We start from the raw sequence: 14,902 nt of genomic DNA, 5'->3' as shown, positions 1-14,902 counted from the left end.
ATGCATGGCTGTGTGAATGCATGATAAAAAATTTTATGACAGGGTAAAAGTAACTTGTTCCTTCTTATTGAAATATAGTGTAATAAAATGATAGTAAACTGGGTAAGGAGTTATTCATGTATTCCAGTGCTTAGAGTTTTTTTTTCCATATGTGTATGAATTTTTCATAATTGCACCCTATTTAAATATTTTTAATATTTTTCTTTTGTTCAGTTAATATTGTCAAGCATTTCCTCAAGTTTTCTTAGTGAATTTAGTTATTTTCACGACTAAATAATATCACATTGAGTTGATAGTCTGTCAGTTACTTATCCATGTCCCTAATATATTAAATAATTTGTTTCTATTTTTTACATCTACAAATAACACTGCAAGGAACAGTGTTATAGATTTAAATGTAGATATTTTTCTTCCATTGGATGGAATAAATTGTAATTATAAAATGACCGGGTTGAAAAGTATGAATTTGTTCAGGCATCTTATGCCATTTAAAATGTCTATGTAATAAGTTGTAAAGGTATGTGTATGACTTTCTTTTGGAGTTTATTCTGAAATACTTTTCATAATTATGTCAAAAGTTGTATTATACAAACATTATAAGTATAATAAAAGCTTTGGCTTATTTTATTATTTTCATAAGTAAGTTTGTAAGTGACTCATATCGTAGTCAGTCTCTTTAGACTCACAAAGATGTGTAAATTCTATAAATATGCAAAGTGTTTCTTTATTAATATTGTCATCTTTAATAAAACAGGGTAGCCATACAATAAATTATAATAGCAAAAACTGGGGTTGTTTCACAAGTGACATATGGAATAGATACTTGGGATTATAAAATTCAATATTTAAGAGAAATCATAAATTTTTATGATCAATTTTAATGATATTTGCAATTTTTGTTTGTTTGTTTGCAATGCCAGTGATTAAGTCCCAGGTCTTGTGCATGGTAGGCAAAAACTCTACATTATGCTACATCCCCTTTTTAAACTTTAATTTTGATATTTATTTATTTATTTCAGTACTGGAGATTGAGTCCAGGGGTGTTGTAACACTAACGCTACATCTCCAGTCATTTTTACTTTATTTTTAAGACACAGTCTCCCTAAGTTGCTTAGGCTGACCTCAAACTTGAGATTTTCTGCCTCAGCCTCCAAATCACTGGGTGTGTGCCACTCTGCCCATCTGCTGCACTTTTTTTTTTTCAAAGTGAAGAAGAAATCATTTAGGGAGAAATTTTTTAGTGCTTTTGAGAACCAATTTAGAAATGTCTATTAAAAGTATTCTTTTCCAAATACAGAGAGAATTTACACTCATAGAGTTTACATAAATAAAAGTTCTCTAAGAAATTTCTCTTTAGATCTTTTTTGAACTTTTCAAATTATTGGAAATCAAATCTAAGTATTAACATTTTATAGATATGAATTAACCCTGACTCCTTTTGTATAGATTTTTTAAGTTCTGGGAAAACCAAATTCTATTTTTTAGTATTTATCTTCTCCTAAAACACCATTTATATAATTTTTTAAATGATTAATTACTCTTATTAGTTATGTATGTTATGTTTTGGAAAGCATTAAAAACAACTATACACTTTTTAAAAGATCTTTTTGATGTTACTATGCATTTTACTAGAATTTATATTTAGAAATAGCTGCTTCACTTTTCCAAAACAAAGAGCCTTTGCTGTTTTTTGCCATCTACAAATTCTCATTAGCATAATCTGTATATTACTTGACTGGATAAAAGGAAAAAAAAATACATTCCTAGGTTACACTTTTTGGGTCTTCTGCATGTTTTTCCACCTTGATTTACTCCAATAGTAATTTCACCTCATAACAGGAGATTCTTTCAATTCATCAAACATTCATTGAATGCCTAGTATATAGAAGCTTCTTTTCCAAATATTAGGTATGCAGTGGTGACCAGAAGAAAAGAATCTATCTAGTAAACAAGAACAATAAGTAATTGTACATTAGAAAGTAATAAATACTAAGAAGCAAAAATAGGTAAAGAGGGCATTTCAAATATAATATTGAAACTTTTGTGGAGTTGACCAGGGAAGCTTCACTGAAAAGTGTTCTGGGAAAAGACCTGAGGAATTAAGGAGCCACTTGGGGGATAGCACTCTCCGCCTGGAGGACAGCCAAGAGACCAGTAAGAAAGTGGAGGCTGATGGGGGATCAGGTCACAGAGTTGGATACAGGAAGAAATCACCAGATTAGTTAAGGAGCAAGATCAAGTAACAAATGTTTGTTTGTGTTACATAATTACCTTTCTTAGTGTGTAATTTTCCTGAGAATTATGTTTCTGTTATTTCTTGTTCTGTATAGAATTACATGCTTTTCTTTTTATGACTTTAATAAGCAGTTTTAGAAAATCTCCCATTATCACCATTTTTTACTGTTAGCATACATCAGTTAGTCAAAGATTTGTTCTTGTAGAAAAACATACGATCTCGTTTTTCTCTATGCCATTTAATTTCATGTTTCTAAAAAAATTATAATTATTTATAAGTATATAATTTATAACTATATAAGTATAATTTCTCCTCAGACTGAAGATCTTTACCACTATCCTGATAAATGTGATTAATAATTCAATTGCCTAGTGCTGCTTTATATAATATTTTTTCATTTTCTAGTTTTTCTTGCAAATTTTCACCATTGAAGCATATTTACATTATTAACTTTCATTCATATATATATATATATATGATATATCCCATATATATATATATATCCATATCCCATAACTAAAAAACAAAACAAACAAAAAACCTAACTTTGGGAGTTATGACTTTCTTTCAGTATTTATTTGGTCTAGCCCTGTGTTCAGCCAAAGTAAAATAATTTGCTGTCTATGAAATGACCAGGAATCTAAGCAAATAACTTAAACATAATTGGGAGATGTCAGAGGATATTTAACTCAAATTGACTCTAAAGAATTGAGGAGTTAGAATTTCTAGTATATTAAAATGGACATTTGAAGTCAAAATATTTCACAATTTAGCTTCCCCACTGAATAGTTGTGTAGCTCTCTGTGAACTTCAGTTTCCTTTTCTGTAAATGGGAATCAAGCGGCCTACCTCAGAGGCTCACCAACATATTGTTTTGAGAATATCATGAATATCATTGAATAATCTATATGAATACTCAAAAAAAAACCTATTTAGTGCCATTTAGTGTTCTCTATTGTATAAGGCTGCCTGTGTGTATCTTTTAATTTTGTTACATTTTAATATTTGTAAGCTTTTTTTTTTTGTCCGTATAATTTCCAACCATTTATGATTTCCTTTTGGGACTGAAGGTCCCTTTAATGGTCTTTTCTGAAATGGATTCTACAAAGTAAATGGACAAGTCTTGGCTGTTGCCCAACAGCACCATGGTGACTTTCCTCTCAGCTCCAGTGACCTCTGGTATTTACCTCAGTAAGACTTTGAAGACAGCTGTTAGCAATGGGAAATGGGTTTGGTTAGATTTTTTAGTCTCATTAAACCTTTAGTACAGGGCATCCAGGAGCAGCTGGCTACTACTGCTTCACCCAGTCTTTAGCCTATCTAGGAACTTGAAATTTCATTTACGGATTCTTTGGTTGAAAGTGTGTGAGGCCACTTAAGTTAAGGGGAACTACTCAAAGCAGCACATTGGCTCACAGGCTCAGGGCCGGTCTGGGGGTCGGGCACACTTCCAGGAGTGCGTACTGCTGTGGGGCAGAGTGTGCAGGACCCCCACATCAACTTCTAAGTTTTCCCAATTTGAAAGAATCAGAACAGAGCAGTGCTTCCCAAACTTTTCTTCATATTAGTCACCTGGTAGCTTTTAAGACCCCTAATATCAGGTCCTCACACTAATGGTGAATCAGAATGTCTAGGGGTAGGAGGAGGCAGGCATCCATAGTTTTTACAGATGCCCCAGTGATACCACTATGCAGCAAACTTAGGCAATGAAACTGTGTGGCTCTAGTCTAAGTTCTTTACTTCCTGATACTGTTTCTCAGCCTTTTGCACCATTAGTGAAAAATATTTGAAAATAGAAGGTAATGTTCCTCAGGCAGATTTGTGTCTACAATTTTAATGAGTATATATTGTTTCATGTAGTCTTGTGTTGTTTTGAACTGGACTATTCTAGATCTCTTTATGTTATTTTCCCCTCCATTTGCTAGATAGTTACTTAACAGCTTTGAATAGAACTGTGACTTTGTGATTTAAGACACAGAATAAAATCACATCTACAGATATTAACTAGTTAGGGGTTTTGTTCCTTTGTTTCTATTATAATGGCTATTTTCAGAAGAAAGAACTGACAGCCAATTGTTTTGTTCAAATCAATTTTTATTTTTCTCCAGGATAGTAGTGAAGTGTAACAAGCTGGCCTGAATTTATGGAATCAGTATGAGTCTGATGAAATTGACTGCTTAATTCTCTCACAGCCAAATTCATGTTTATGGTGGGTGTGTGAGACAAAAACTATATCTGTGGCATTGCTAACCATGGTATCATAAATGAAAAATCACTTTCCCAAATGGCTTATTAAATCAGTCTCAGTATAGTCTAATAAAAAATAGAATTTTAAGGGTACAGAATGGAATTTCGAAGTGGCTTCATTCCTGATGTTAAGAGCTAGGGTTTTGCTTGTACATTCTTGAGCATTTGCCTAAGGCTTGACATAAGTTCATGTGGTCACATTATTATCTTAAAACAATAGAAATTCTGTTTTGATTTACAAACAATTTGTTTCATATTCCATGTAAAATATTTGTGTGAAAAATTCAGAACATGAACTGATGCTCTGTGATTTTTTTTGTCATTGTAAAATTAAAGAAAATGACCCTGTTGTCTCCAGTACTGTCAGAGTATTGTAAACTATGAAAATTTCTATGGTGTAAATATTTGGCTTAATTCATAACATTCAGTTGTCCAATTTTTGTTTTGGGTCTTTTGTTTTTCTTGTTTTGCATTTTTATTTTGTTTTGTTTTCAGCCATTATTTTGTCTTATCATCTTCAATTCTAGAGCAACCTGACAACAATAATGATACTACTGAATTGGGCATCCTTGTCATTCCTGAGATTAGTGTCACAAATGTGTCCGGAGAGAGAACCGGAAATGGGGAAAAAGGCAGAACACTAGGAGAGATTGATGCTCAGCATATGCAGGGTGTGCAGGAAACAGCCACAGATCCTAGAACTGAGAGCAAAGGCTTGCCAGAGATCAGGAGACAAAAATCTGTAAGAAAAATGATGGAGGATGGAATAAACTCACCTGGCAGAGTGCAGTTTTAGCAGAGCACTTTATAGCTGCACTCCAAGGTATCTCAAGGCAAAGGGACACTGATGCATGTTAAACAACAGCTGCACAGTCACAAAATTTTTGCATGTCATCTAATAATCAAATTGCATGACCTATGCATCACACTCTTTCAATGACTCTTAATGCTCTTTGGAATGGTAATACCTATGTTGTCTCTTGAGTAAACTGTTATGAAAGCTGAGACAGAAAATTGCTTCCAAAGTAATTTTCTGGTTGTGTTTGGTATCTAAAATTAGTTATCCATTTTTGTATTTTTGTCATATTTGATATGAAGGACAATGTACATAGAATATTAAGAAGTTTTGAGCTTGTGATATTTATAGTCATTTTTTTAATTTGATAAAACAATCTGGAATGGAGAATTCAGCCTTCTGAAAAAAGCACTTTAAAACATTCTAATACTATTTTTTTAATGTTTCTTGATATAAGAGCTTTGCTTTTATACTGTTTTGCTACTGGGGAGAATTTACCCCTACTTTTAATGTGTGGTAAATTTTCTAATTGTTTCTGATCTTTTGCATGCATAATAGGAGAACTCTCTCTAAAAACATAGTGGGTTATGGTTATGGCATGCTTTTTGTTTAATACATTCTAAATAGCTGTCATTTAATTCCAATAAACTATTTTTTGTCATTTTTATAGAATAGCTGTTTTGATTTATCCTTTGATTTTTTTCTATAATCTGTAGCTTTGTGAAATTATGATGAAGTTTAATTGATTTCAGTATGATCAATTGATTTGGTATTAATCTTTTTAAAAGAATTGCTTGAGATACTTAATGTTAATTAATCTTTGTCATTTCTTTGTTTAGGAAATACAGAATTAACAGGTCAAGAAGAACTGATGGAGATATCTGAAGTTGACGAGGGATTTTATTCCAGGGCTGCGTCTAGTACCAGCCAGTCGGGTTTATCAAACAGTAGTCAAAATTGTAGTAACAAGACAAGTGTAGGAAAGAACCAGAGACGGTCAGGAGGAAGCAAAACTGGAGGAAAAGAAAAAGAAACTCCAGGGGAATCTTGCAAAGATCACTTTGCTCGAAAACAAACTCAGAGAGCCCAAAGTGAGAATCTTGAGCTTCTCTCTTTGAAGAGACTAACTTTAACCACCAGCCAGTCCCTGCCTAAGCCTAGTAGCCATAGTTTGGCTAAGACTGCTGCGACTGTTTTTAGTAAATCCTTTGAACAAGTCAGTGGGGTCACAGTTCCGCATAACCCACCCTCTGTCGTGGGTCTCGGGACTGGGACAGATGCCAATAGGTTTTCTGCTTGTAGTCTCCAAGATGAAAGGCTCGCTTACATTTCAGAAAGGACTGACCTTCCGCTGAAGTATCAAGCAGGTCCACAGAGACCTCCTAGTATTAGCATTACTCTGTCCACAGATTAATCTGTAATGTTTTTCTCCTATAACCAGTGCACCTAAAATACGACCTTGCTTCTTTATGAAAATGCCCAGGTCTATTCCTGATGGGAGCCCCATGTCTTAAATTCTGAAGGCTCCCTTGACTATATGAAGGAGACAATGTCTAGGTTGCAGTAAGTTGAAATACGATTTTGTTATTTCTTGATATTTGGTCTCTCCCCGCACCCCACCTCGCTGCCCATTCCTGTTTTCTTTTGATTCTGTTTTGTTTTAATCTTATTTGTTACTGTTGCCCTGAGATTGTCAGTGTAACAGTAAGTTTTGGCAGGTTGTCTGATCAAGTTGGTTACATCTCATGTGAGGTTGTGAGTTGGTTTTTAATGCCTCCTATTTTCATAACTGTGTTTGCCCTTCAGAGTCAAAGGGGGTCTCATGTAAGGGAACTGTGTCATAAAGAATGGGGCAGAGGAGCAAGTCCACGATTTGCACAGCTGGTCTTTCAGCAAGCCACGCTGACAAGCAGGCATGTGAGAAAACAAAAGGGATGAGTACGAAAAGTGCCTGATAAGAAATATTTGTCGCCAGATCATCTTGAAGATTAGAACAGTTTGTTCAAAGCACTGGAAAATGCCTGACAACTCAGTACTTTGAGATGATTATGTGATTCCAGAGATGGGTAGGGGCATTTCTCTTGGTATGTTTGGAACATTTTTATGTCAAAACTCAGATTGCTGGTAGAAAATGTTGTTTGAAGTGTTTGATCTGAACTTGGCAGGTGAAAAAATCTCTTGTCAATTTGAAGGTGTGATAGGCCATAAAGCTGATTGACCCTGCTTCTGGACTTTGGACATCCTAGTTAGTGTGGATCCCTTTAACTTAGAGCACACATCACTGAAGACATCCTGGAAATCACTGTAAATCTTGCAACACAATTCTCAAGAAACCAGCATCCATGCTGTGATATTGAATTGCAAATGAAGGAAATTAGATACATTTTTTCATCTGTAAAATGACATGAAAAAAATAAAGATAGTGAAATATGAACAAAGGACATTTACATGTAAGCTAATTTTGGTTTGCTTATGGTTGTATTCTTAAATTTAAAATATGAAGAGTGAAATGTGTTTCTTGTTTGTGAACAGGCCTGTTTTCAATGTTCTTGTTATGATATAGAAACAAGAGTCAATTCAGTTGCCCCCAATCAAAAGACAAAAATAAGAACGGCAACAAAGGTAGAAGCTGAACAATTTTTTAGGTAGCAATTGGGAACTAGGTGACCTCTAGATGGACATAAAAAATTTTCATTGTTTTCTAGTGGTGGTCAGTTCAGCTCTGGTTGAGGTTCCCTGTAAAGCAAGAACTAATTTAGAGTGAGAGAAAGGAAGAAGGGCTGCAGATTAAAGGAGGTGACTGGGGAAGAGGGCCTGAGAAGCTGTCCACCTCTTGAGCTGCTTTACTTGTTGTATGCAGTGGTGTCCTTCCTCATGGTCCCTAGCTCTGGTCTCTTCTCACAAAGAGAGCATGCTAATGCTTTCCTCTTCTTCCTGCTTCTGTACAACTCAAACACATGAAAAACTCGATGTGTTGAAATGTGCTAAAGCATTTACACTCCAAATACAGCTTGACTATAACTTCTTTGCCTATCAGTTTAAACCTAATTCTTCAAAAAGCATGAATTAGTTTTTAACCATTATCCTTGAGTACAGTGTAGTTTAACATAACTGTATTTGATATTTTTACTTCCAGCAATAAAATGGAATAATATTGATTGTCATGAAGTATAGTCAAAAACTGTAGGGAAACCAGACAGTGAAAGTTGACATTGTATTAATTTTAATAGTAATTCTGTGTACAATGTAAAATATTTGTAAAATGTCACTGTAAACTTACTATTGTCTTTTTGTAACTCCTTAACAAAAAAATTTCCCCTAGGCATAGTTACTAACAGTATTGAAAACATTAAGAACTAATTTTAAAGACTGGCCTTTTAAGCAATTTGAGGTGCTTAGAAAACAGAATAAGTTTGCAGAAACATTATCTGTCACAAATGCAAGATCAAATCTTGAAGTTGTAGTACTGTAAAGAAACCTCATTTGGGTTTTATTCTTGGCTTTTGCTACTCAAGTGGTTCAAAGACTAGTAAGTAGGATTGGTGTCACCTGGCATCTTGTTAAAAATGCAGAATTTCAGGTCCAGACCTAGTGAATCAAATCATCATTTTAACAGGATCCCCAAGTGACTTTTATGCACATTAGTATTTGAAAAGAGAGTATCAGAGTTCAGACAAATTAGTTGTCGAATATGTTGGATTTTCAGTGGCCTCACAACCGTAGATAAAACATACTAGATAGTAGATCATTATAATTGTCATTTTTTTTGACAACTAATTAACTTTTTAATAACATTGATGCATGACTTCTTAAGTCTTCTAATTATAAATTCCTAATGATTCTCATTAATTTTTGTGATACAAATGTAACTTTTAGTATTTTTATTAACCACAAATGAAATCAGCTATAGATGCTTCCAAGTTCAAGTACAAAAGGGTATCCTTTTAAACAATGCACAACAAATTTGCATGTGTATATACTTTTTAAATTTTTTTTTCTGAAAGCTTACTCATTGAATGAGTGATTCTGAATTTTTGCTCCAAGTGATTTGTACCAACTGATTTTCTGCAGTGTGGAATCATGTTAATAAAATTTTTTTTTTGGTAATACCTTTGATACTATTTCCAAATAAGGATATACCCTGAAAGTTTTTCTAATAATTATGAAAATTGAATAATATTAACTGTGGCAACAATTGTTATTATGCTTACTACTCTTTTTCTACTCACCTTTCAAATTTGAAAGGTGGTAGCTTTGGTAGGTTACTTTCCTATAAAGATGCTAACAGACCTCTTGTGTATCCAGAATAATAACCAAAAGGATTCCACACAGAACTGGGGTCTCACACTCAGTTCCAAGGATCTAAGCAAAACATGCAGCTCCACTGCACATTTTAAAACTCCAGAGATTCTTGACATCACTCAGTCTCTCACTCTTGAAACCCAGCTGGTGCAGTGGTCTGGCTACACTGGACCCAGCACAAGCCTCTTGGAATCCAAGCAGGAGAGAAAAAAAGTACACTTTTCAAGGGAATATCCCAGAGTACCCAGGGCAGGTGTCTTTCTTTTTCTTCCTGAAGCCACAGGAAAGCACCCTGGAGTCTTTTGTATATCACTGTGGAACTCTTTAAGACAAGTTTTGCAGACTTGAAGAGTGGAAATTCTTAGTCCTTCAATGATGACTAAAGTTTGTTTTGAAAAAGCAATATATTTCATTGCTCTTTTCAATTGTGAAGCAGCTGTTCAGCAAATATTGCTCATTTTTTTAAAAAAAGTTGACTTAAGGGGAAATGTATATTTTAAACCAAAATAGATCAACATAATCCCAGTTTTAAGGGATTTTTGCCTATTTTGGAAAAATAAAACAAAAAAATGTTTAAACTGTTAAATTATGGAGGAAAAAAAGGCACTCACCTAATTTTAAACAAGTACTTAAAATAAGGCAGTTTAATGTTTGAGTCTATAGGCACAATAAATCTATATTAAAGGAAAGCACATCAAGGAAATATATACAGTGAATAATGTAATTAGAGGATATATTTTTAAAAACCCATTTAGAAAGACAAATGATTGGATGGATACTTAAATTAAACATTGTAGATAAAAATTAATGCATAATAATGTTTTCCCAATCTTTGAATGAAAACTTAAAACTCTGTAGTCCTTTAATTAGCATGAAAGTGTACTTTTAGATTTGTTTCTAGTGGAATTGTACTTAATACTTTGATTCATTCAGACTTACATTTAATATTGTTAACTTCTTCATCAGAGAGTATAAATATGTTGTCTTCTGTACTTTATAACTTGTGCATGTCTGAAGAGACTGGCAGTGAACACTTTTGTTGATGTTTTTGTGTTTTGATAGTAGAATTCTAGAGTACCTGTGTCTGAATACGAAGCTTTTACTGGAAAACACAAGATCCTATTTCACAGATTGTTGCTTTTGTCATCAGGACCTGAGAGTATATTTTTCATCTTTACTTCAAATCATGTAGTGATACTGATCTCTTCCTAGCAAGCATAACTGTTTCTAATTGTATTCCTGGAGTTTACATTCCTAAAGAACAAACATGATTCTGGATATTTTTATGTGCTCTATACCTTTTTAAGGCTATGGAAATAAACTGGAGTTTAGTTTTTTTTTTAAGTTTTGTATGTTTGTGTAAATGTTCTCCATATGTAGTACTTTATACAGCAAGTGTTGCCTCTTGTTTTATTGAAATAAAAACTGAAAAAATATTTTTCCAGATAATTTTATTCATTAAAAAATATTATATAAATTTTCAAACATCATGATATGGAAAAAGTAAAAGAGGAAGACTTAGGTGAGTTGAGCCATTGAGAGCTGTAGGGGTAAGCCAGAGGACAATGATATCTCATTCCTGCTTTTGTGCTTGACATGGCCTAGGGATGAGAAGTGCAGGAAGTCCATTAGTATCTGTCCAAAGAAGAAGTGCTTCATGGGTCATGTGGCAATAGTTGATTATTTGTTATACCAGAAGCACAAGCAAGTTTAGGTTATTCTTTTTTGTAATTTGAATATGAGTTTACCTTTTGAATACAGAGATTATGTAGGGAATTATGCTAGGTACTTTAGACACTGATTGAGTTGGGTTGATGCCAGCTTTAGTGTATTATTTTAGGGTAAAATTTTAGAATTTCATTCTTTGGCTTTAGGAAATCTTAAAGGCATTACATGAAGTATGTACTTCACAACAAAAGCCTCTTAGAAACTTGCAAAAAATTCTGGTGTATAATTAACTGTGTATTTGGATAATTCCATTTCATATAAGGAACTAAGTACTTTAGGAAAGATTTCCTGAGCTGCTTTTAGGGGAGGATTTGTAGAGAACCAGAGCCAGAATCCAATTTCATGGACAGTGTGGTAGCCTATGATATATGACTAAATAGTTGACTCACCTAATAGAATCTGACTTGTTAACATCAACATACTTACAATTACGAAGAAAGATTACAATTTTAGTTATTTGATAATTTCCCTTGCATTATTAATGTGGCAGTAGTAACAGCTAATATTTGTAACGAGGATGATTACCTCGTTTCTTACTCAAACAATCATTTTATGAGTGGAAGCCCCATTTCACAAAAGAGGAAACTGAAGCTCTCAAAAGGGTAGGTGGGGTGGCTGGGATTATAGCTCAGGGGTAGAGCACTTGCTTAGCATGTGTGAGGCACTGCATTTGATCCTTAGCACCACATAAAAATAAATAAAATGAAGGTATTTTGTCCATCTACAACTAAAAAGATGTAAATATTAAAAAAGAATGGGTAGGTGACTTGCCCAAGGACATCTCATTGATGAATGGTAAAGCCAGACTTCGAACATAGGTCTTAGAACTCTCACTTTTATATCACTTTGTAAAAGAAAATGCTAAGTAAGTGCTACCTAGTGAAATTCATTCATCTAGTCTTTTTATAGGGCTAAGTTTTAAAATAAAAGTTCCTAAAATGAAATTATGATATGTTTTGTAAAACTTGAGATAATTATTTCCATGGTAAACCGAATTCTGGTTATTCTGATACTAAAGATATGGTAAAATCAAATTTAAATATGCTTTTTTTAATCTGTTAGATTGATAAAGATGAAAAAGGCTGATACTAGTATTAGTATAAGTATGGAAGAAGTCATTACTTTGAGACAGTTAGGACTGCAAATTGGTACAAGCTGAATTACTGGGCAATTCAACAGGCAGGATCTATCAGTCTTTAAAATGCATCATATACCCTCTGACCTAGCAATCCTACTCTCCTATGTTTATTCCATTTTCCATATTCTGCATAAAATTTAGCTTAATATATAAACATAAGCATGCAAGGTAGTCATTGTGCATTGCTTGTAATAGAAAAAAGAGAGAAAGAGAGAAAAGAATAACAAAACAAAAAAACCACTCACAGCAAGGCTGGGGCTGTAGCTCAGTGGCAGAGCATTTGCTTAGCATATGCGAGGCACTGGGTTTAATCTTCAGCACCACATAAAAAAATAAATAAAGGTATTGTGCCCATCTACAACATATATCCCCCACAGCAATCTAAACATTCATTAATTGAGAAATGGATGAATCATTGTGTGTGTATATGAATATGATACAGCCATTTAAAAAATGCAAATCTATATGTGATGATTTAGACAAATTATATAATATGTTCTGGAAAAAGCATGCCATGGAAAATGTATTATAAAATGTTGCATATATTTTAAATATATATAAATGTATGTGTATGTAGTATGACCTTACTTTCATTGTGAGTTGAATAGTTAAGGTGGGTGTGTATATATGTGTAATATACATGTGTTTACAGCTATATGGGGAGGACAGCATTTATTTCTCAAAGGGAGGTATAAATGCAGTTTACATTTGTGAAAAACAGGTTTTTTTTAATATGTAGATTCTTAGGTCTTGTGCTAATTCCCCTGAATCAGAATCACTGTGCATGAAACTTGTAAACCTATATTCCCAACAAGTTCCTCAGTTTGATACTTATGAACTCAGACTTGGTATAGTAGTTGACAGTAATGATTTGGTTATCTGATAATGGATTTTAGCTAGAAAGGACTTATCGAAAGGGTCTTGTCTTTTAAATGGGGCTTCCCTAATATAAAGCCAACTAACACTGATTAACATCAACATAGACTAGTTAGTGAAAGATGAATTGACCTGGCATAGAAACCTGGTTTTTCTGTACAAGAGTATGTACAAATTAACATGAGCAATTCTTTAAAAAAACTGTTATTGTCTAACTTCCCAAAATATTATTAGATAATTTGTTATTAAAGAAAAACCAAAGAATAAAACTCTGCTGAAAAAATACAATGTGCCACCTTGATATGCTTAGCTGTGTTTCAGATCTGGGAAGTGAGATATTTGTAGGACTCTGGGATCTGTGCACAGATGGCATCTCTGTCTAGGAAGGGAAGTTTAGGAATGGTGGTCACAGTAAGCGAGGCTCTTCAAAAGTCTTAATATATCAACATGTTTAAGAAGCAATTATTGTTTCCAACCTGTCAGAATCCCCTTATACAAACAAAAATTTAGAGCCCATTCTTGTTTTTGTTTGTTTACAATCTTCTCTTTCCTGGGCACAGATTTTCTGGAATAAGCAACTAAATTTCATGGACATAGGTGGGCTGCAGTCTAAGCCAGGATGACACTGATGGGTTCAGTTCTCTTTTTCATCTCTCCCTATTCAAAGACAGTAAGTCAAATGTATAGCATATAGTGACCCTGTAGTGACCCTTCAGAGTTGTACTGAAGATCTTGTAGATTTCTTCTGAAGCTTCTTGGCTCCTACAGCACTGGGTCACACTTCTTCTGTGCTCTAATACAAATATTGATCATATCGTATTATGATTATCTTCTTATATGTTTGTCTCCCTCACTGGACCATAACTCTGTGGGACTTTAATGTGATACCTAGTGCATGCTAGTGAATAAAGACTTGTTTTATTAAACAGACTGTGAATCTAATCCAGGAAAGTGGTGGTAGTGTATGAGAGACTGTTTTGAGAGAAGTTTGCAAAACTCTGACACTCCAATGTACATCTTCCTGGAGATGAAGGTTGTAAAATTTGACTACTTTGATTATTTTAAATGTGCCTGCATAAAAATTTTTTGAGAAGTACATTATAATACATCATATTTCTTTTTACTTAGAGAAATGGATGAAGTTTTCCTGGGCTCATCTATGACATTTACTTTTTCTTACTTTCTGCCATATTATTCCCTCCTGTGTACTCTGTGGTTCATATGAATGATGTCTAGACTCATCCAACAACAAAGTAGGCAAGACCTCACTTCAGTGCTATGAATTCTCGCTTTTATCTCACTTGCTTCCTTTTGAAGAAACTACAAGTTTATTTGATGGTTGTATTGTAGGCATACACCTACTCATGAAGGCCTACAGTACATTTACCTTAGAATTTGTAAAGTTCCTCAGTCAGCCACGGGTTTCCACTTTAGTCTTGTCCATTATTTTCTGCCAATATTTTCTTCTCTCATTTCAAGAGAAATGAGACAACCCCTCACCAAAATAACATGGTACCACTTTCTCTTCTAATTCCACAGTAGTTCAAAATCTTGTTCAAGTGTTTATTCTTTTTTTTTT

At 33.8% G+C, this 14,902-nt stretch overlaps 1 protein-coding gene across 3 annotated transcripts in view; it reads left to right on the top strand.

The window, feature by feature from the left end:
• Hycc1 (hyccin PI4KA lipid kinase complex subunit 1) overlaps positions 1 to 11,017 on the top strand; it is a 73,767-nt gene extending 62,750 nt beyond the window's left edge. For 2 of the 3 annotated variants that reach the window (XM_046463536.2, XM_046463537.2), the window contains exon 11: positions 6,119 to 11,017. In XM_046463536.2, the coding sequence (XP_046319492.1) occupies positions 6,119 to 6,693 (575 nt within the window). In that variant the 3' untranslated portion in view covers positions 6,694 to 11,017. Of the gene's footprint in view, positions 1 to 5,010; positions 5,307 to 6,118 lie in introns of all 3 variants that reach the window. The other variant, XM_046463538.2, reaches the window with a different exon arrangement.
• Positions 11,018 to 14,902: the final 3,885 nt, after the last annotated feature.

The sequence above is a fragment of the Marmota monax genome, unplaced genomic scaffold (assembly GCF_021218885.2).
Source record: "Marmota monax isolate L192 unplaced genomic scaffold, Marmota_monax_Labrador192_F-V1.1 WCK01_AAM20220418_F8-fsc00057, whole genome shotgun sequence".
In the NCBI taxonomy this organism is placed as follows: Eukaryota; Metazoa; Chordata; class Mammalia; order Rodentia; family Sciuridae; genus Marmota; species Marmota monax.
The sequence above is the reverse complement of the archived record's forward strand: the minus strand, read 5'-3'. Positions and strand labels throughout refer to the sequence as shown.